The sequence below is a fragment of the Typopeltis vanoorti genome, chromosome 20, assembly GCF_054136105.1.
Source record: "Typopeltis vanoorti isolate ZY-2024b chromosome 20, IOZ_Tvanoo_1.0, whole genome shotgun sequence".
NCBI classification, from domain to species: domain Eukaryota; kingdom Metazoa; phylum Arthropoda; class Arachnida; order Uropygi; family Thelyphonidae; genus Typopeltis; species Typopeltis vanoorti.
The window spans coordinates 15,972,800-15,994,861 of NC_143568.1; the positions used below are offsets into that span (position 1 = coordinate 15,972,800).

The 22,062-nt window shown below is 33.7% G+C and overlaps 1 protein-coding gene across 7 annotated transcripts in view; it reads left to right on the forward strand.

The window, feature by feature from the left end:
* Positions 1-22,062, forward strand: part of LOC150095252 (uncharacterized) — a 542,725-nt gene that overhangs the window by 149,721 nt on the left and 370,942 nt on the right. For 6 of the 7 annotated variants that reach the window (XM_090410531.1, XM_090410526.1, XM_090410530.1 and 3 more), the window contains one exon: positions 10,585-10,620. The exons of the other annotated variant lie outside the window; for it this stretch is intronic. In XM_090410531.1, the coding sequence (XP_090266657.1) occupies positions 10,585-10,620 (36 nt within the window). The remainder of the gene's footprint in view (positions 1-10,584; positions 10,621-22,062) is intronic. 7 annotated transcript variants of the gene reach the window in all.

Here is a 22,062-nt window from a genome sequence, read left to right on the forward strand (position 1 = left end):
CTTCAAGGATATCTTTTTCTCTCATTTTCATGTCACCTTTATCATCTCTAACTCCTTTTACAGCACTCTTTCCCCCATTCCTAAGCTTCTTCGACAACCTCCAGAATATCTTACCACCTTCTTGATATTTATTTTCTATGTTCTTGCCAAAGTCCTCCCATGACTTTTGTTTAGCTAGTTTTGCACAGTGTTTAGCTTTCTTACATTTGTCTCTGTATTTTCTAAGAGCACAAGCTGACTTATTTGCCAGGAACTTTTCATATGCTTTCTTCTTTTCCTTCACTGCCTCTTTAACTTCCTGTGTCCACCATGGAATTCTGATTTTTTTATCCTCGCACACAACCTCACCACATGCCTCTCTGGCTGAATCAATCAGTGTTTTCTTCAAGGCTTGCCACTGAATCTCCAAGGTTTGTTTCCTGTTCTCAAACTCTTTCATTTTTTCTTTAATAATCTTTGTGTATTTTTGTCTACAGTTGACATCTGAGAGCTGGTCAACTTTTATTCGCTTTACAACTTTCTTACATGTTATTCTTTTCAATATGAAATTCAATTTTATCCTGCTCAAAACTAAATAGTGATCACTTCCAATTTCAAATCCTCTGTACACTTTGGTGTCCTGCACCAGGGAGAAAACATCACTATCCACAATAATATAGTCAATGAAACTTTTCTTATTCCTTGCCTCTTCTCTCCATGTGAATTTGTGCACAATTTTATGTTGGAACATGGTGTTAGTAATAACCAGTCCATGTCCTGAGCAGAAATCCAACAAGCATTTGCCATTATTATTAACTTTGCTCTTTTCTCCAAATTTTCTCAAAATATTTTTGTATGTCTGATAGTCATTTCCTACTCTGCTATTTAGATCCCCAACATGGACCAACTTTTCCTTTTTCATTGTGTCAGTTGTTTTCTCTAAAGCATCAAAAAATTCTTCCACTTCTCCCTTAGTAGAACCTTCTGTGGGACCACAGGCACAAATAATTCTCATAGTCCAATTCCCCATTCTGATATTTTCCCACATCACTCTACTTGAGACTGCCTGCCATTCAAGAAGATTAGCCTCGTATTTTGTGTTGAATACTATGGCTACTCCTTGATTGTCATTGTCTGAATATAACATTTTGTATTTATTGCTCAGAAAGATCGCACCAGTTTGTCTTTTTTGTTTCAGTCACCCCTATTATGTCGATCTGGTACTTGTCTAATTCTTCAGCTAGCTCCATTTCTTTGCCATTCAGGCTTCTTATGTTGATAGTACTGATCTTTAACTCTGGTGATGTTGAGTTGGGGTGTGTTTTCAAATTTGTTCCAGTAGCTGACCTTTTGCTGTTTGCCCAAGTTCCCTGGTGAAAACAACGGGGGCCTTGTTTAACCAGGCGATGGCCCAGCCGGCATGAAAATTTTGTCATGTTGTACCATCATTTTGTATATTGGTTAAAGCCAATGAGATTACAATTTGGTCGGCTAAATCCCAAATTGCCAGCCCATCCTCGTTCGTTCAGTATCCGGGTAGATACCCAATATGGTGCACCACAAGAAGATGAGGATTGTACATTAGGTCAGAAGCCCTGGTCGGTTCTTTACATTCCTTTAAAGACTACGTGGAGGTTTCCTCTCAGTTATACAGCTTTGACCCTTAAGCACCCAACAGGAGGAACTGAGAGATGGAAAAGTTAGTCCTTAGAGGAAATGGGTAAGAATACAGCCAGTTTTTAGTGTAGTTTGAGTGTAGTGTAGAGGCAATTTTAAAAATTCTGCCTTTTTTGGAATTGTAATCACATTATTATAATCCATATGTGATTAAGGTTGAAGACTAGGGTAGGATTAAGTATTTTGCTGATTCTGTTGTAATTGTAGACATTAAATAAAGGGTGTCATATATATGGTTAAGTGCAGCTCTGAGGAATATCTCACGGGAACAGATTGATGGCTGTATCATTGAGTTTAATCCTATATCATATTGCTTTGAAAGAGGGAATGATGGGAAGGTTAATGAATATACCTGTCCATAGGAATAAGTTTTCTGTATACTTAAAGGTTGCATTTGGAAGACACATTATTATTGTTTAAAAAACTATTGTTCCATTTTATCATGGAAAAATGGATTCTTGAATGTTCGACTGTTAAGGTAAAGAAATAATGTCTAATGTATCTAGGCCATGAAGCCAAATTGAGAAAACATCATCAATATATTTAAGTTAAACATGTTTGTCGTTTGAAAATTAAACATACAAATTTATTGTTTTAATACTGACCATATTGTAATGCGTACAAACATCTTACATTCTTTGCCTACCAGTTTCGCTAGCAAACTATCTAGCTTTTTCAAGGCATTGCCGTAAAAGCATAAAAATTCTAGTAAATGCAAATTGCAAGGAACATAAAAACGTCGTAAACAATCTAGTAGCTAAGGCTACATGTTCGCGTGACAGAAACTGAGAGCACTTATTGTTCTTATTCGTTATCACTCATGCGTGTTTGTTGTAAACGCGTAATGTGATTACTGGCTAGCTGTAGTTCAAATGGATTTAGAGAGAGAGGATCAGGTTTTTCCACGAACTGTTCAGAATAGTACCCTGATTTCTGTTGAGGTTTCTGCCAGTTATTAACACTATTGTGGCTTCCTTGAATAAACGATGTCTGTATTCGTCATCCAAATATGGCATGGAGCTGTTTTGCCACTCTATCGTGTGGTTAGATGTACAGAAATGATGTGCTAAGCCAGAAGAAATACTTCTGTTGTGGTCTTGCCTACATCGGACAAACTTCACGGAGTTTGGACATCAGACAAAAAGAACATGTTGGTGATGTAAACCACAGAAGTATTTCTTCCAGCTTAGCACATCATTTCTATATGTCTAACCACACGATAGAGTGGCAAAACAGCTCCATGCCATATTTGGATAACAACTACAGACATCGTTTATTCAAGGAAGCCAGAATAGTGTTAATAACTGACAGAAACCTCAACAGAAATCAGGGTAAAACCTGATCTTCTCTCTAAATCCATCTGAACTACAGCTAGCTAGTAATCACATTATGCATTTACAACAAACACGCATGCGTGATAATGAATAAGAATAATAAGTCCTCTCAGTCTCTGTCTAGCGAACATGTAACCTTAACTACTAGATTGTTTACAGCGTTTTTATGTTCCTTTCAATTTGTATTTACTAGTATTTTTATGCTTTTCTGTCAACGCCTTGAAAAAGCTAGACAGGTATATTCATTAACCTTCCGATCATTCCCACGTTTAAGTAGTATGATATATGATTAAACTCATAATGATACAGCCATCAATCTGTTCCAGTGAGATTGATTTGTTTGTTGAATTTTCCTTTCTATGTAAAATACATGCATTTTGCATAGAAACTTATTTTTGTACAGGCTAATTTAATTATTTTAAGAAGTCTAATTCTGAACTGAAGAAATAGCTATTCAAAGATTCTCTGATATATTAGTATATAGAGTAACAGTAAGCAGTGGTTAAATTCAGCCGGGGCTCTCCACGATTGGGCTTTTTTTATGCACTGGACCCGGAACATTTTTCTGTTCTGTGACTTTTCTCCCTTTACGATAATTAAGCCTAATGCGAAACAGACAGCAATATCAGGTTATTAAGACGTGCATATGATTGATGCAGTATTAACAAAAGATTACACGACCGAAAGATAAAAGCATAGCTGACAATTGAGTTGAAATGCTAACTCTCTTCAACTGAATTCCATATGTGAAACTGCCATAACAACATTCACTATATATATATATATATATATATATTTCTTAGTTTTAACACGTTTACGAATTTTAACATGTTCGGTTGAATTTTATTGCTGCCTTGTGGAGAGCGAACTCGCACACATTTAATTAATAACAATAGTTTTTAGTTAGATACTGTGTTTGCCGGTGCAATATATGGTTTTGCTTGAGTCTATACGTCATAGTTTCTGTATGAGGAGGACATATGATTCATTAGTTAGTGCCGTTTTTATTCCAGCTGTCTCTAATTGCACCACTATTTGAGAAATATATTACATAGACTGCGCATACCTTATTCACTGAACTTGTTTTTCTTGTTTAGTACTTGTAAAGTATCGCCTGATTTATTATCGCCTGACTTGAACGTATTTAAGCTTTTTTTCATGTGCGAGGTATATGCGAAACTTTTTAATTTCTTTTTTTGAAAAATATAATTAGGGGTGCGAGTTATATGCGAGGGTGAGTTATATTTAAGTAAATATGGTATTTCAACTATGGATATTTGAAGGTTTAAAGAAAGTACATTGGTACCTTCTTTAAATGGAAAAATAGCTTGGATGACAGTGATAATACAAAATGAGTTTGTAATGACAGTTTGTGTGTAGTTTCTGAAGAGAAAGAGATCTGTAATCCACAGAAACTCAGAATTCCCATCAGTTGCAATGTGATAATATTAATACGCTGAACGAAAAGAAATATTTGCTGACTTGCTGGACTCTCGACCGGTGGATCACATTCAAAGGTAAATACAATTGGTTATTTTGTAGGAACATTTTTCTATTTTGTGACTTTTCTTCCTTTATGGTAATTATGCCTACATTATTGTGTTATTATTCAACAACTGTTTACAGTTTTGAATGTGTATATAAAGTGAATATCAACAGCGTCTGATTACGAATGTGTGATGAAAGGGAGAGGTTTGGAGCTTCCCCGGATAGCATTCAAAGCTAAATACAATTAGCTATTTTGTATAGGATCCCGGAACTTATTCGTTTAGAATTTAACCACTGGTAACAAGTAACAGTGTGGTAAGTGAAGGGCAGTGGATTCATATCCTAGAATAAAGTTCAAAAGTGTCACTAGTATATCTTGTATTAGTAGAATTATCTTAGTAGATGATAAAATCAAAAAAAAAAAAAAAATGAAATTCTTTTATAAAAAACAGTCATCATTAAGTTAAAGATGCCAAGAATTTATATTCTTGATTCCATCCTTTATTCAAGTATAAGAAACAAAGTTTGCACATGAAGTAACTTCATGACTGGGCTACTTGTATATAGAGACTAATGACTTTGCGTAGCATTATACATGTCTATAAGGATATGTACCTTGCATTATGGGATACTAAGGCAATTGATGTGAAGTCATTAGCCTCTATATATAAGTAGCCCAGTCATGAAGTTACGTAATGCACAAACTTTGTTTTCTTACATGGATAAAAGGATGGAACCAAGAATATAATTTTTTGGTATGTTTAATTTATAATATAACCAAGAGAAAAACTTTCAGCTCATCATTAATAAATACTGTTGGCCAAGCTCTTACTTTTGCCCTTGAAGTTTATTAAAGAAAATGAACTATCAAGATACCTCTTCTAAATAATTTATTCACTGTGTGTATAAAGACAAATCAAAATTGATAATTTTGCCATGTATGAATATGATCACTGTTCCGTAGATGAGCTTCTTATTACACGCTAAAGATAAAAAGACAAAGTTGATATAACCTTTCTTTCTCAGGTACTTTATTTCTTTGATAGTTTCATGACTTATCACAACAGGTAAAAGATCTACTTACCAATATTTTTCCACTAGTTACCGAGGCATTATGAATGTTAAAACAATCATAGTGTGATCACAAAAGCACACAATACAAAATTACATGCAAGCAAGACTGTATCTATTAAATAGTGAATATACTTAAGATGTATTTTAATTCTTTTTGGAATTTATCATTGGAGTAAATGGCCTAAGTTTTGTGTTATTTGCATTAAGCAAATATTTTTGTGAAGGATCATGGTATGAATTAACATTCAAGTATTTGAATGTTAACATTCAAGTGTGTCCGGATTTTTTTTTTTTTTTTTTTTTTTGTAGATTACATAAAAGATCTGAGAGTCTGTTGACTAAAATATATGGAAACAGTAAACAGTGATTAAGGGCATTAAAGCTTATCTGATGTGTCTCAGCTGTGTGGCTGAATAACAAATGCATCATCAATGCATGCACACAAACTGCAGGTTGTTGACACGCTTATCTTTAAAATGGTTTGTTGTCTTCTATTTATAGAAAGGCCCTCCCAACCACAAAGTACATACATAAACAATCATCCAGCCCAACCAACAGTATGATATCCTTAAAACACTAACTCAGAGCAAGTCTATTATTCTGATACAGCTCTTTCCATGGAACTCAGCTGTTTTTGCATTTATTCAAGGCCAGTTGGGTAGTTGAAAAGGAGGTTATCTAAAAAAGAGTTTGGCCTTGCTTATATTCAAGAATGTGTAAGTAGGACTGGTTTAAGCCAGTAGATCATTTAAACTGAATGGGATATGAAAGATTAGCAAAACAGATGCTTGAAATAAAAGCAGAAAAATGCATATTCATATAGTTAGGAGATATAATAAATTTGGTTTAATCCTTTATCCAAGTGTGAGCAAACAAAGTTTGCACCTGAAAGTATCTTCAGGACTGGGGTAAGGTGGTACAACACCAGGACAACTCGTTGCAAAGGTGTAGCAAGCTACCAACACTCCTGTCTCAGTATCTCCTATAATGCAAAACAGGCTCCCACTGAAGAGACCTCAATAAAGGTCGAAACTAGTCTGGGTAGTGGCCCTTCCCTTAATGCATAATATTAGACATATCTGCAAGGAGATGTGTTTTGCATTATAGGAGATACTGAGACAGGAGTGTTGGTAGCTTGCTACACCTTTGAAACGAGTTGTCCTGGTGTTGTACCACCTTACCCCAGTCTTGAAGATACTTTCAGGTGCAAACTTTGTTTGCTCACACTTGGATAAAGGATTAAACCAAATTTATTATACTCCAACCAAGTGAAAAATAAACTTTCTTCATATAGTTAGGAGAGCTTTCAATTTGCAAAAGCAAGAGCTGATGAAATCAGAAACTTGGCAGATAATTGTCTAATTTGGAAGAAATTGCTAAAAGAAGACCAGTAATGAAATATTATGTTGGATAGCATAATATCTAGTATATCCTTTTGAAAGTATATACCAGGAAATGATAAAGTAAAAATTTATAAAATAATAGAATCATAGACAGTGATATTCTTAGTTTGCAAAAGCATTTGATAGATTACCACATGATAAGTTGGTGTACAAGCTGCAGAGCTTGGGAATAGATAGTATATTGGTCAGCTAGATCAGAGATTGGCTCTCTGAACACTACCAGCAGGGTATTGTTCAGATGTATATTGTGTATGAGGGAGCAGAATTTTTACATGGAGAATTGTCAGTGAATGGAATGCATTACCAGAATGTGTTGTTTCAAGGATACTTGCAACATAAGACTGAATGATATAATCATGTAATCACAAGAAAGATATTTATTTAACCAAATATTTCGGTCTGGAAATAGCAGACCATCATCAGTGGTATTACAAGAACAGTTTAAAAAATACAAGCTAGAATACTAACAATAGATCGTTAAAATTAGAACACGCCACGTGATGTTATATCACTAAGTATGAAACGGAATATTTTGAAGTAGAAACATGATTGAATTTGCTATTAAAAAAAAAAAATTAATTAATGAGTAATCTTGATTAGACTTTCCCAGATTTTTGATATAGATATACAGTCATTACGATTCAGGTTGGGGCGATGGAGCAAGGCCTCCACGCTTTCCTTGAAGAAACGTTCGAACCTATAACGGGATCTATGTAAGAGGCGAGTCCTGGACTGAATTGAACACGGGATTGAAACTGACCACAGCATCCTTTGGTCCAGGACTCGCCTCTTACATAGATCCCGTTATAGGTTCGAACATTTGTTCAAGGAAAGCGTGGAGGCCTTGCTCCATCGCCCTAACCTGAATCGTAATGACTATATCTATATCAAAAATCTGGGAAAGTCTAATCAAGATTACTCATTAATTAATTTTTTTTTAATAGCAAATTCAATCATGTTTCTACTTCAAAATATTCCGTTTCATACTTAGTGATATAACATCACGCAGCGTGTTCTAATTTTAACGATCTATTGTTAGTATTCTAGCTTGTATTTTTTAAACTGTTCTTGTAATACCACTGACGATGGTCTGCTATTTCCAGACCGAAATATTTGGTTAAATAAATATCTTTCTTGTGATTACGTGATTATATCATTCATTACCAGAATGTGTTGTTAATTGAAGGAGTGTTAAGGATTTTAAGACTCTATATGATTGTCAGTTGAATGAACCTCCCAAGATGAGTCTTCTGACCCTGTGGAGGGTATAATAATAAATAATAATAAAAAGGCTGTGGGTTCGAATTCCATGGGCATGGATGTTTGTGATTGTCTGTGAAAATACTAGTGGTGGTGGTGGTGGCGGCAGCCAATAGATGGTGTAGATGTAGAGGCATAGTTGGTGGCGAGTGGTGGAAATGGATAGCTGTATAGTAGATGCCCTCCCTCGATGAGTCTTTGGACTCCTTGGAGGTTATTATTCCATGTATTAATAAAAATAACACTGAGCATCTAATAACTTCTTATGGATACTTACTCTGCTTATCACTCATATCCCCCCCCCCCACCACCCAGGACCTGGGTGACAGCAACAGCCGAGCTTCAGTTAAAACTTTATGGAAACCAAGTTTCCAACCTGTTTTGACCTTTGTTGAGGTCTCCTCAGTGGGAGCCAGATCCAGAAGTGGTGATACTAAGGCAGAAGCAATGGAGAAGTCATATTTACCTATACGAGTTGCCAACTCGTATAGGTAAATATGACTTAGTTTGGACTCGACGAACTTTATAGTTTTCTATATTCGGCATAAAACTCTTAGATTAGATTTCCTATCTTTGAGTTTCTTATTTGGCTAAGAAATAATGTGGTATTCAATATCCACTTAATTTGAATGGTGTACCACCTTATTATTAAATTACTCTGGATTTAGAGAAGGATGTTGGAAGTTTTTTCCCACTTGGTTAGACTATAATAAATTTAGTTTAATCCTTTATCCAAGTGTAAGCAAACAAAATTTGCATCTGAAGTATCTCCAGGACTGAAGATACTTCAGGCGCAAACTGTATAGGTAAATATGACTTCTCCATTGCTTCTGCCTTAGTATCACCACTTCTGGGTCTTGCACCCACTAATGAGACCTCAATAAAGGTCGAAACCGGTCTGGGTAGTGGCCCTTCCCTTAATGCATAGTATTATACATGTCCGCAAGAAGATGTGCTTTGCATTATGGGAGATACTGAGACAAGGAGTGATGAGAGCTTGGTCCACCTTTTACCATGAGTTGCCTCAGTCCTGAAGATTCTTCAAGGTCAAACTTTGTTTACTTACACTTAGACAAAGGATTAAACGAAATTTATTATAGTCTAGTCAAGTGGGAAAAAACTTCCAACATCCTTCTCTAAATCCAGAGTAATTTAATAATAAGGTGGTACACCTTTTGGCAACTCGTATAGGTAAATGTGACTTCTCCATTGCTTCTGCCTTAGTATCACCACTTCTGGGTATGGCTCCCACTGACAAGACCTCAATAAAGGTCAAAACCGGTCTGGGTAATGGCCCTTCCATTAATGCATAACATTATACATGTCTGCAAGGAGATGTGTTTTGCATTATGGGAGATACTGTGACAAGGAGTGATGAGAGCTTGGTCCATCTTTACCACGAGTTGCCTCAGTCCTGAAGATACTTGAGGCGCAAACTTTGTTTGCTTATACTTGGATAAAGGATTAAACTAAATTTATTATAGTCTAACCAAGTGGGAAAAACTTCCAAAGATACCACTAGGTTATCCAATTGTAGACAGGCACAAAAACCAGAATATTCCCTATAGTGAAGAATATGGGAAGAAAAGCAAAGAAAAAGAGGAATAAAAAGGGTCACTACTATGATCAAGTGGTCTCCTCTGCCACGAGGTATCTACGGGGAGGGGTCATCAGCTGCTCCTTTTACTTTATTATAAAAGGCAATCAGATTGCTAAAACAAAGGTGTCCCTTAACAAATTCATACCGATCCTCGCAGATAATTTTCAGCCAATCAGCCTAATGCTGTGTACGAATTTTCACTAATTTCTTTCTCCAAAATCTTTACAGAAGAAATTTAAAGTGGTCTGTAGTTTGACACTTCCATTCTAACATCACTTTTAATGCAGTGGCACTATTTTACCCTTCTTCCAGTCCATGGACATTTTCCCATAGCTAGACTCTCATCGAAAAGCCAAGTCAGAGAAACTGCCAGTTCTCTCTCTCTCCTCTCAAAACACGTAGTGAAATCCTATCCGGTCTCATTGCTTAATTGACATCCACAATATATAGTATTTGAAACACAGTCTTTTCATGCACTTTGAAACCTTGAACCCTCTCCATCCCTCTAGTAGTAACAAAACTTACATTTCCAGAGTGAAATTCCTGAATAAAGTGATCATTAAACAAATCTACTATGTTCATGTTGCACTTGAATGGAATAACTTGCATCACAATGAGAAATAATTAAACAAGTTAAATCAATTTCAATGTTTTGAATACAAGTTAAAATTGTAATAAAACACACACAAAACCACAAGAAAAAAATATAAGTGGAAGAAATTAGATAGAATAAATAAAGACTAAAGTCAGGCATTTCTACATTTTGCAGGGCCCTGTGCGAAATGGAAAAGCGGAGCTCCTGAAAGTTAGTAACATTTATGAAAATTTTAAATGGAAGAATATCTTGTTAATTAAATCAAATATGAAAAATATTTATGCACATAAATAAACAAGTATGCTCTTTAGCATCAATTTAAGTAAAGGGAAAAAAATTAGTTAAAAAATAAATGTATGTACATGATATTGTCGTGATGTTCTATTTTCATGTTATGTTCTAAATCCGCCATCTTGGTTCAAGTCACTCTTATCAATATAACACTTAATCGCAAATTGATCACCGATCCAAAAGTAGAGAAATTTATAATTATACTGCGCCACCCTATTTTTAGATTAGTCTATATAAAATAGTAGGATCAATTCTTAATTAAGTTAGCAGTCTTCTCATTAGGCCGAATTATTTACTATTCTACTTGGGGCACCCGCAAGATTCGAATTTTTTATGAACGGTGCAATAAAAGGGAGTTCAGGCAAACACAATATTTAGATTAACAAAATAAAACATTTAATATATGATATATATAACAAATACAAGAATTCTGCTTTAAAATGAAACAATACAATCAACTTAATACATCTTGCTAAGTCACTCATGCCAATTCAATGTTCTAAACTTTCACATACAATTCACAGTTTCAAAATCACAAGCTTTCTTAACTCAAATTAGTAAAACGAAACTTCTTATTTAAACAGTCTCCACATATCCACCAGCTGTACTTAATATTTAAATTCACAGGAAACACTAATCAAGGTAGACAATATTCCAAGCAATCTTATTTCGGACCTTGAACTTCGAAGATATGTTAATGGTAGAATAAACAAGCAAATATGACTACTCTTACCAGATACAATCTTCAATACATCAATTAATTGTGAGCACACTTATGAATTAACTTATTTACGTTAGCGGAACACATTAATAAAAATTCTCCAACGATTTAACTGAACTATTAATTGCGCTTCACTACTAAAAAAAAAAACACATCAATAAGGCACTGATATCTTTCCTTGTTTACTTTTCTCAAACTAGTTAATTCAATATAATTCTTCTCAGGGCAACATAGTATTAAGACGTGATCCTAGACTAACTGGAACTAATCAGAATTTTTCATTGAATGTCCAGTTCTTTATTTATCCGGATACGGCATTAATTTTCCTTTACAACACAGCTGACTTCACTTGCAGCTAAGTATATGATTCACTATGTTTTGGCTCACTTCTAAACACTATTCTCATGAATTTCTGCCCTAGAGAACTTATAATTTTCTTCCACTTCTTTTGCTTATATCCTACCTTCCTTCCCGCTCCGCAAAAACTTCCTCTCTTCTCTCTAATTAATAATCTTCTCTATAATATCTTTCCTCTCCTTTCAGTCCGAAGGTCACGCTGTTTTCGACTCGTGCTTGTTTATTTCATGCGTCTCATGACAACGCATGAACGTAAACATTTCGCTAATGTAACACAACGCTCTACTCTTACATAAGTGATTACATAACGTTAAATTTTCACAAATAAGAATAAACAGAATATTTGAGCTACTTAATCAGCGCTCTTTCATTACGTATACAATTATTTATAATACACTTTTCGTTACTTTACATATATATTTTAGTTATCATAAATTTCTACACATATTATTATTTAATAAATTAATAGTAGATAAAGTTTAGAATAAATATTTAAATAGTAATTCTTAATTAAGGAACAATAAATAATCTTTATACAAATTATGATTAATACATAATAAGCAATGTTAAATGTGAATGAAAAAAAATAAATTACACAACATAGTTTCATTCACAATTTAACAATATATTCTTTTATTATGTAAGTACACATTATCATATAAATACGCCAGAACAATGATTTATTTAATAATATAAATAATAATATAAAAATATGAAAAAAAATCCATTTTTATTATAAAGAATGAAATATATGTATAACAACTTATAAGATTTAAAAGAAATCTTAATATATTAAATTTTATTTAACCTAATGCTCTTATCAATAAAATCATTTCTAACGCTATCAAAATTCAATTTTTTTGCAATTTCATGCTCTATAGATATTATTTCCAGGGACAACAAATGTTCTTGAGACATAGAAGATCGCAAATAGGTTTTTATTAATTTTAATTTGGAAAATGACCTTTCTGCTGATGCGACCGTAACTGGACTAGTCAATAATATTTTAAATGTCATAGTAATATTTGGATAAATATCCGACAAATTATTTGCAATTATAAATTTGAAAATATTAATGGATGCATCTTCTGGAACAATATTTCTAAAAATAATTAATTCATTGTAAAATTCAGATTCATCAGTATCTTTATTTAATTTTTGATACAGCTGTTTGCAAAAAAATTTTAATTAATTTTCTGTCATTTTTCTTATTAATTTCATATTATCAAGAAATCCAAATGATTTTTCGTGAATTTCATACAATTCAAATATTTTTTTGACAGATTGTAGAGCAGTATCTAAAATTACAAAAAAGAAATTTATCCTAAAATTATCTTTATCACCTATGTGTGATTCATCAGGCGTTTCATAATCAAAAAATACTTTTCTTCAACGTACTGAACTTTCTTTAAATTTAATTTCTATTTCTAATAGATTTGAGAGGTCTTTAGCAATCTCAAAACAGCTATCAAATCCTGATATTCTCTGCTCGTCAAAGTACTGCGCTAACTCTCTAATATGCTTAGTTGCTACGTCTATGGAAATTTTTGCATTTTGTAATACTGTACTCACTAAATTAAATTTTGACAAAAGCTGATACCAAATTACAAGGCTTAGTATAAACTCAAATGAATCTATTTGTTTATATATTGAAACCACTTCTACTTTGATAGTATTATCTGATACAGTTTTAAATAATTCTTTTAGTGCATTTAAAAATTCTGGAATTTGAAAACGTCCAGCTCTAACTGATTCTTTCTATATTCCTATCTTGTATCACATAATGGTTTTGGAGTTAATTGTTTAACTAATTTCTTTAATATATCCCAACATGAAGTTGAGGCAGCAAATAATGTATATATTTTTTGTTTAACATTAAAAAAAATTATTGCTATAATTGATGTGACATCCTCTAAAATCAAATTTAAATTATGACAGGTGCAAGGAGTATTAAATGCCTTTTCGTTTTCATTTGAAATGTAAGCACGGACTCCCTTATATACTCCTTTCATATTCGCTCTGTTATCATACCCTTGTCCTCTACAATCTGACAATTTAAGATTTAATTTATTCAAAAGTGATTTTATATTTTCATATATACCTTTACCAGTAGTGTCATTAGTTGTTAAAAACGTCAAAAAGTGTTCATGAATTTCAATATCTGCTTCAAATATATATAAAAATTTAAAAATTACTGAAATTTGGTCCTGATGACTAACATCAGGAGTACAATCGAGAATTATTGAATAGTACTTTGCCTGTTGTATCATATTTACAATATTTTGTTGAATTTTGGTTCCCATATGAACAGTTAATTCATTTTGCATAATGGGTGATAGATGCGAATTTTGTTTCTTACCTATAATTTTTTTTTCAAAACATCGCATTGAATGGATCTTTTAAAAGTGGATCAAATTCTGCAATTAGTTCTATGATTCCAAAAAAATTACCATTATGGGCTGTGTACAAAGTATCAAAATTACCTCTAAAAGCTAAATTATGTTCAGATAAATAAAGAATTGCTGCTACTATTCGTCTTAAAATATTTCTTAACCTTTCTGCTTCAAATTTGATGACATTTTGATTTGCCTGATCAATTGTGTTGTGATTTTTTTAAATTACATTCCATTTGTGTCCATGAATACATGAATTTCATGTGCACTGGATTTCGTTCGTGCGACTTTAATCTTTCACTTACATGTCGCCAGTCAGAGAAGCCATTCTTAGATTAAAAATTATCATCAGAAGAAAATAATTTGCAACAAAAACAAAAAATAGAGTTGGAAGAGTTTGAATATACAAGCCATCTTCTGTTTTGCTTCTCTCTGTTTGCGATTGTCCTAACATTGTGAGCTGTGGAAACCTCTTGTTGTCATCATTTGGAAAATCATTTTCAGTCGGAGGAGACGGTGGACCATGTTGTACAATTTATGTTAGTGTTGCGTTGTTCAAAATTTTGGGCCATTTTGCTGAATCATCAATAGTAAATAGTTCACCTTCCTCTGGTGTCTCAGTTTTAGGATCTTCAATACTCATTGTTTGACCAAAACACGTCATGTTGTCCGCTTCCTTTGAGTATTTCAGAACTCTCATTATTAATTAATATTGAAGCCGAAGAACTGTTTGTAGTTATTTCAGAACTTCTGTTATCAACTGATATATCTGAACAAATATGAGTTCAACTTCATAAATTTAAACAGTGAATTTCTTTGACGTTCCTCAGCCACTTCCTTTTCTTGTTTTCGCTTTCGTTTTTCATGCCCATTTGGGTATTTTCTTCCATAATAATCTCTCTCACGACTAGTCATACTCTAGAATTTATTACAATAGATTTAATTATAAAATAAGTTAATAAATTAAAACAAAATTACTTACTTGATAAATAAAATATATCTAAAATAGATAATATTAGAAAATAAATAAATCTAATATAGATTGAAAACTGCTATTGAAGAAAAATTCTTGTGTCGGATAACCTAAAACCAGTTTACAAAATAGATTTTTTAAGGTTTGGCAAGTAATCACATAAAAAAATTACCATGACAGTACGTGTATATGCTTACTTGTTCATAAAATCATAAACTAAAATAAAAAACTCCTTAAAATGATTAAAAACACCTCTTTTAAAATGCACTTTCCCTATTTAACACTATGTTGTATGATATTGTTATATATCTTAGAGTAGTTTCAAATACTACCGCTCCAGTGCTACGATCTTATTTTGCTTACTATAACAACAATAATTGGTTGTAAAATTATATACATGTATTAATTTATATAATAATTAAAAAAACTTAATTGATTTCTTTTTTCAATTTTTTGCGCTTTGCGGGGCCCTGTGCCACCGCACAGTTTGCACACCCCTGAATACGGCCCTGACTAAAGTCCTATGCAGGGCATATCTTATGGGTGATGTTGGGTGGGAGGCCTAAGAATTAGTTTCCCAAGTTTTGGGAGGTTTAATATAACCATATTTATTAAGATCAGGTTGGTTTAAGTATGTTGCAGATTTTATAAAGAGTCTTTCAAGTTTATATTTGCTGCAATGGATGGTTTTCTTCCACCTGATTCTGTGTAAGGTATCCAGTGCATGGTCTGTTACACCTGATTGACCATAGTTGTGGCAGTGGATGTATTTTTTGCAGATGTTAGCAGATTTCTCAGTCTGACCATAATATGATAATTTGGAAGAACAAGGAGCCTTGTAAACAGCTGGAATAGAGAGGAGAGGAAGCAGATCCTTAGGAAAGAGCAAAGGGAAGCCAACTTCAAATGAGGTTTGAAAGCAGTGCAGAAATTATATTTCTTCAAAGTTCTGGCTATTTTTTCTGAAGTGCCATGGATATAAAGAATAGTAATAACATTACTGTAGTCTGTATATTATTTCTGGGAAAACTCCCATGTTAGTCCTCTTTATAAACTATTATAATTACAGCTATTTTGCCTGCTTCAGTTTAGGAGTACCCCTGTTTAAATGTCATTGGCTATTTACTCATGGATTCTTAGGGCATTATGAGTGTAGATGTACTAAAAAGTATATGTAGCCTAAGAAATAGAAAATTGCACATACCTTTTTCTGGGTGTTGTGGCTTTTCCTCAGTCTGCGATGTCGAAAACTGCAGAGTGTGTGTGTGGGGGGGGGTAGGCAGTTTGGTAGAATAAGTTAGAAAAACCCGGGTTTTTCTAACTTATTCTACCAAACTGCCTACCCCCCCCCACACACACACTCTGCAGTTTTCGACATCGCAGACTGAGGAAAAGCCACAACACCCAGAAAAAGGTATGTGCAATTTTCTATTTCTTAGGCTACATATACTTTTTAGTACATCTACACTCATAATGCCCTAAGAATCCATGAGTAAATAGCCAATGACATTTAAACAGGGGTACTCCTAAACTGAAGCAGGCAAAATAGCTGTAATTATAATAATTACTGTAGTCTTTTATGTTGAGAGGGATGTGAGGCGGTGCAAGGGACGGATAATTTGTAGATTTTTTTGGCATTATAACTACTGGACAAGAAGTTTTGAAAATATTGAAATCCATTAAACCTGTTGTTTAATTATTTCTCTTTGTGCTCTAAGTTATTCCATTAAAGTGCAGCATCAGTGTAAACCTGCACCCTAAATACTTGTTAACTCTATTATCTGTATCAGTCACTCTTCTCACATTTTCATAGATAGTAAAGAAACTGCCATTAATTACTTCCATTACTTTTGAAAATGTTAATGCAAAGGCAATGGGATGTGATAGTTTGAGGGCTAACTTTTATCTCCCTTTTTTGGGGGGCCCACTGAAATAAGGCTTGCTGTTCAGTGCTCTGGGGATAGATGTCAGATGAGCATGACAGCTTATATAGGCAACAAAAAAAATGATTGTCGATTCAGGAGTGGAAGTTTTTACCACAGCTGGTGATAAGTCTCCCAGTCTAGATGGAAGGATACCATCTAGACTGGGAGACTTATCAAGGCTATTTGGGATTTTTCTGATATCCTTCAGGATGAAAGATGGTAAAATATTTGACTTGGTAATCTTAACTGATTTAGGGTAAAAAAATTGATGCTAAGATGTTTGCCTTATCTTTAGATGTTACCAATGCATCATAAAAATGAGATAGAGTGGTGTTAAAATTTTTTTTTTTGCTTAACAGGTGTGGTAAGAAACCAAAAGGGTTGACTATCACTAAAGCAGGAGGAAAGCTTAACGTATTTGGTCCTTACAAAGTCTACTTTGGATATGATTTTACAGTTGTTATTGTGCTGAAGTATAAGCTGAGTGAAAAGCTGGAGTTTTTAATGGAGCCATGGAATGTATGTTGAATGAGTCTGTTTTAGACTGCTTTTGTACATTGGATGGAGAACTTAGGGGATAAGGGTGGGGGGGAAGTTAAGTGGAGTCAAGGCACTTTATTCAGTATTTTTCATGTTCAACATATAAACTGACTAATAAGGAAAGAAGTATCGCTTATTTGTTTATACTTTTTCCATTGTTATAAAAATAATAACTAGCATAAACAGTGGATTTAAACTATTCTAAAATATCTGGGAAGAAGTAGAAGACTTAACAAGATTAAGAAATCCAAGTTTTTGTATTTTGTATTACATCATACAAAAACTTGGTATGAACAGAATTTTAAAGAAGCCTGTGACATTTTGATTAACCACCCTAATCTTAACAATAATGGTGACATAAAAATCCCAAGAATTTGGATGGCACACATTCAGCTCACTTTGTTTTCCAGCAAATCTTGACTTTAGGACTATAAGCAATTTTTCAGCTTTTATTGGCCAATATCCATACCAGTTTGTTGCAATTTATTTGTATACTTATATAAGTAATTTATTATTTTTCTATGTGAACATGTTACTCTCCAGCTTAATTTAATTTTGTAACCTAATAGATAATAATAATAACAGGACTCTAGCTTTGATGTAGTAAGGTTTTTTTTTCACCAGAGGTCAGGTCAATAGTTTTAATGGTTGATCAGTAACTTTAGCATCCCATGTAGATTGTAGTGTAGCTTTTTACTTTGTATCTATGTGTATACTCCAGATGATAACCTTAATGTGAAGGTCGAAACGTTGAGTGTTTATTTTGGTTTATATTAAACTAAAGTTTTACTCTAACACGGTAGTTGTTTCCATAATTTTCACGATGTATTCTGATCACCATGTAAGCATGAAAGAAAAGAGGTTCTTAGGATATTGCAGAATAATTTAAATACCATTGCAGGGTTAGATGGGGGATATCAGCTCTGGTAGAGTACCAAGGGAGTGGAAAGAGAGCAAAATAATTCCCATCCATAAATGAGCTTCTAAGAATCCAGTAGCAAATTATAGAGCAATCATTATCTCAGGCATGGTGGAAAAATTAGTCAGAAAGAGAATTCAAGAATGGGTGGATAAAAATATGATACTGTATGACTGGCAACATGGGTTTGTGTAGGGTCAGTCATTCCTTAGTAATTTACTATCTTTTTGTAATACAGTAACGGTTATGTTGGATAAAGGAAATGGTTACATGATGATTCTGCAGGATTTTGCAAAGGCATTTGACAGAATATCACATGAAACTGTTATGCAAATTAGAACAAATGGGGATGGATATTATACTGGTTAAGTGGATAAGAGTGTGGTTGCTAGACAGATATTAAAAAAGTGGTATATGGAGGAGCAGAATCAAGGTAAAAATAGGTGATTAGTTGCCAGATGCAGTAGTAAGTGCTTTATCTGTTAATGAGTTCAAGGAGAGGTATGATATTTTGTGTGGATAGTTTGGGTCTCCTGCAATAAGTCTTTGGACTCCATTGAGTTGCATGTACAATAATAATTACATAATCACACTAAGGACTTGTGTATAGCTGTAGTACGTTTTTTTTTTAAAGTTTTCCATGTAAAAGTTAGCTAAAGGGGTGTGGGGGAGAGAGTAACCTGCATACATGCTAATTAATAATTCAAGGATATCAGGAGGAAATGAACTTTATTAAATCAAGAGCGTCTATTAGAAGAACATTAGCAAATAAAGACATGATATTGAAACTAACCGTTATGTCTGCATTTTTAAGGATGGATTTTTAACTAGTGAGTGACATGAAATGAACAATTTTTTTTTTTTTTTCATATAAAAGTAGAGCTGTTGCCAATAAAGTGGGGGCAAGTGTCTTAGCTAACTGTTGAACAAGGTAAAAAGTAGTAGTAGTGATGTGGCAAAGCACTGAATATTCAACAGAAGAATACTGAATTAAATTTTATAAACAGTTAACAAAAAATGCTCATTAAAAATTGATATAAAAATTTAATGAGCGTTTTTTTTTTTGTTCAAAACATTTATTTATAAAATTTAATTTGTAATCTTAAATGACGAGAGTTGTTTGAAAAGTTTGGTAAAAAAGTAAGGTTAAACACATTTTTTTTGGAAACAATCACCTTTATTTCTCAACATAGTCTCCATTGAATCGAGGTCTACACATTTGGTCCAGCGAGTTTCCACTTTTTTCATCCCATCTAAAAAGTAGGATTTGTCAAATTGTGCAAAATAGTCATTGACAGCCTTGATGACATTCTCGTTCGAAGAAACTTTTTCTCACTGAGCCAAATTTTTAAGTTTGGGAACAAGAATTTACACACGGGTCAAGTCACGGTGGATGTGGAACCAATTCATGCAATTTTGCCATTGCGAAAAAAAGTGGCCATCGCCTTCCCAGCTGACAAAATGGTCTTTGTTTTTTTCGGTGCTTTTTCACCGGGCATTGTTCACTGTTTTCACTGCTGCTTGGACTCAGGTGTGTAGTGGTGGATCCAAGTTTCATCTACAGTCACAAATCGATGCAAAAAATTCTGCGAATTGTGATTAAACATTGCCAAATACTGCATTGAAATGTCTTTTCGCATGTGTTTTTGATCAGCTGTCAACAATTGCTCACACAGCTTTTTCACGTAATTTTCGTGCAGGATATTATACACCCATTTAGTTGAGATGCCTACAATCTCACGCACTTTCACTCGGTGGTCTTCCATAACGATACCATGGATTTTGTTAATCATTTCCTTCGTAGTGACCTCAGTCGGGCATTCGGAGCATGCTTCATTTTCAATGGATTATGACCACGTTTAAGCTCATTTATCCAAAAATAGTCTTTAATGCTGGTTCAGAGTCTCCATGAACTGCATCTAACTTGGCTTTGATCTGCACAGCCGTCCACTTCTTCCAATAAAAGTTTTTATCACTGCACGAAACTCGTTTTCTTTATTTTTACGAAATGCAAACATGGTCATTTTAAATGTTTGCCAAATGAGAGCTACGCATTGCACTTGGCTAGAATTTTGTCAGGAGTCATGAAAAAGATGATACGTGCCGACACTGGTATGAATGAATGAACTGTGTCGCCGTCTATTGGAAATTTACCAAACTTTTCAAAAAACCCTCGTAATCATGAATTATGCTTCAGCTGAATATATTGAGCACTTCAGCCAAATTTCAGAACGAAGAAACATTAAAAAAAAAAAAAAAGTGTATTTTTTTTTTTATGGATGCAATGAAGCGTGATTTGGCCAAATACCAAATATTCAGTTTGCAATTCGATAAAAGCATACTTAATTAAATTTTACAAATAAAAAATGTTTTGAACAACAACAAAAAATACTCAGGTATTTTTTAACATATTCATGCTGAGCTATGTTTTGCATGTGTTACGCATCAGGCATTGACTTGCTTGATTTTGTATATTTTCTCTTCTTCTTTGGGTGAGCAGGCATGTTTTTATACAGAACTATAGTGGTGGTGTATTTAATAGTATTCATGCAGTATTATCTGCTCTGATCTCTAGAGCATGTAGTAATGCTAATGCTTTAATTAGAAGACCAAAGGAAGGTATGTAAGTCTGAGAAATATTGTAAAAATTTTAGAGAATATTAGATTTGTCGATTTTAGTTACCCTATAAATAACATGAACAGGTTTTATTTTGTTGAGGATTTCTTTGGGGCCAAGAAGTCACTTTTTCCAATAAATTATGGGCTTTTTTGAGACAGTGGAGTTTCAATCAATAATTTGGTAAGTATGACGGTTCGTTATTGCCTGATCATTACTGCTACATAAACATTAATTGTTTTAGTAACACCATCGATAATATAGTACTCTCATTTCCAGTTCATTTCTGTTGATGCCTCTTACACTGATTGTGCCAATCTAAAAATATCCTTATGTTGAGTTGGAGTTTGTTTCAGAGCTGACTTTTCATGGTTTGCCATAGTTCTCTGACAGAAACAGCATGACTCTTGTTTAACTGGGCAATGCCCTCAACCAGCGTAATGTTCTGTCTTGTTTAAGCCGATATTGGAATACATTTGGTTGGCTAATCTTAAATTTTCAGCCCATCTTTGGGATTGTTCACTCAGCATTCAGATACCTGCTTGTGGGTTGCACTATGACACAGTTAGGATTGTATACAATCCTAATAGGTCATAATATCTAATCACTCCCTTGCATTTCTTAAAAGGTTATGTGGAAGTCTCCTTCCAGTTTTCTAGTTTTGACCCTTAAATGATCCCAGTCTCAATTATATTAATTTGAAGAAAATTACAATTTAATTTTTTTCTCCCTTTTACTACTTCTGTATATACATAGTGCCCATGTTTCTGATAAGTGATTTTGTACTTTCTGGATTCTAGTTTGAATCTACTGAAATATTAATAAGCATAACATAAATCCTTGGTTTATGTTGTGCTGTCATGGTGTTATTAGTAACAGCATCAGTTTCCTGATTGGATCCAGTCTACTATCAAGC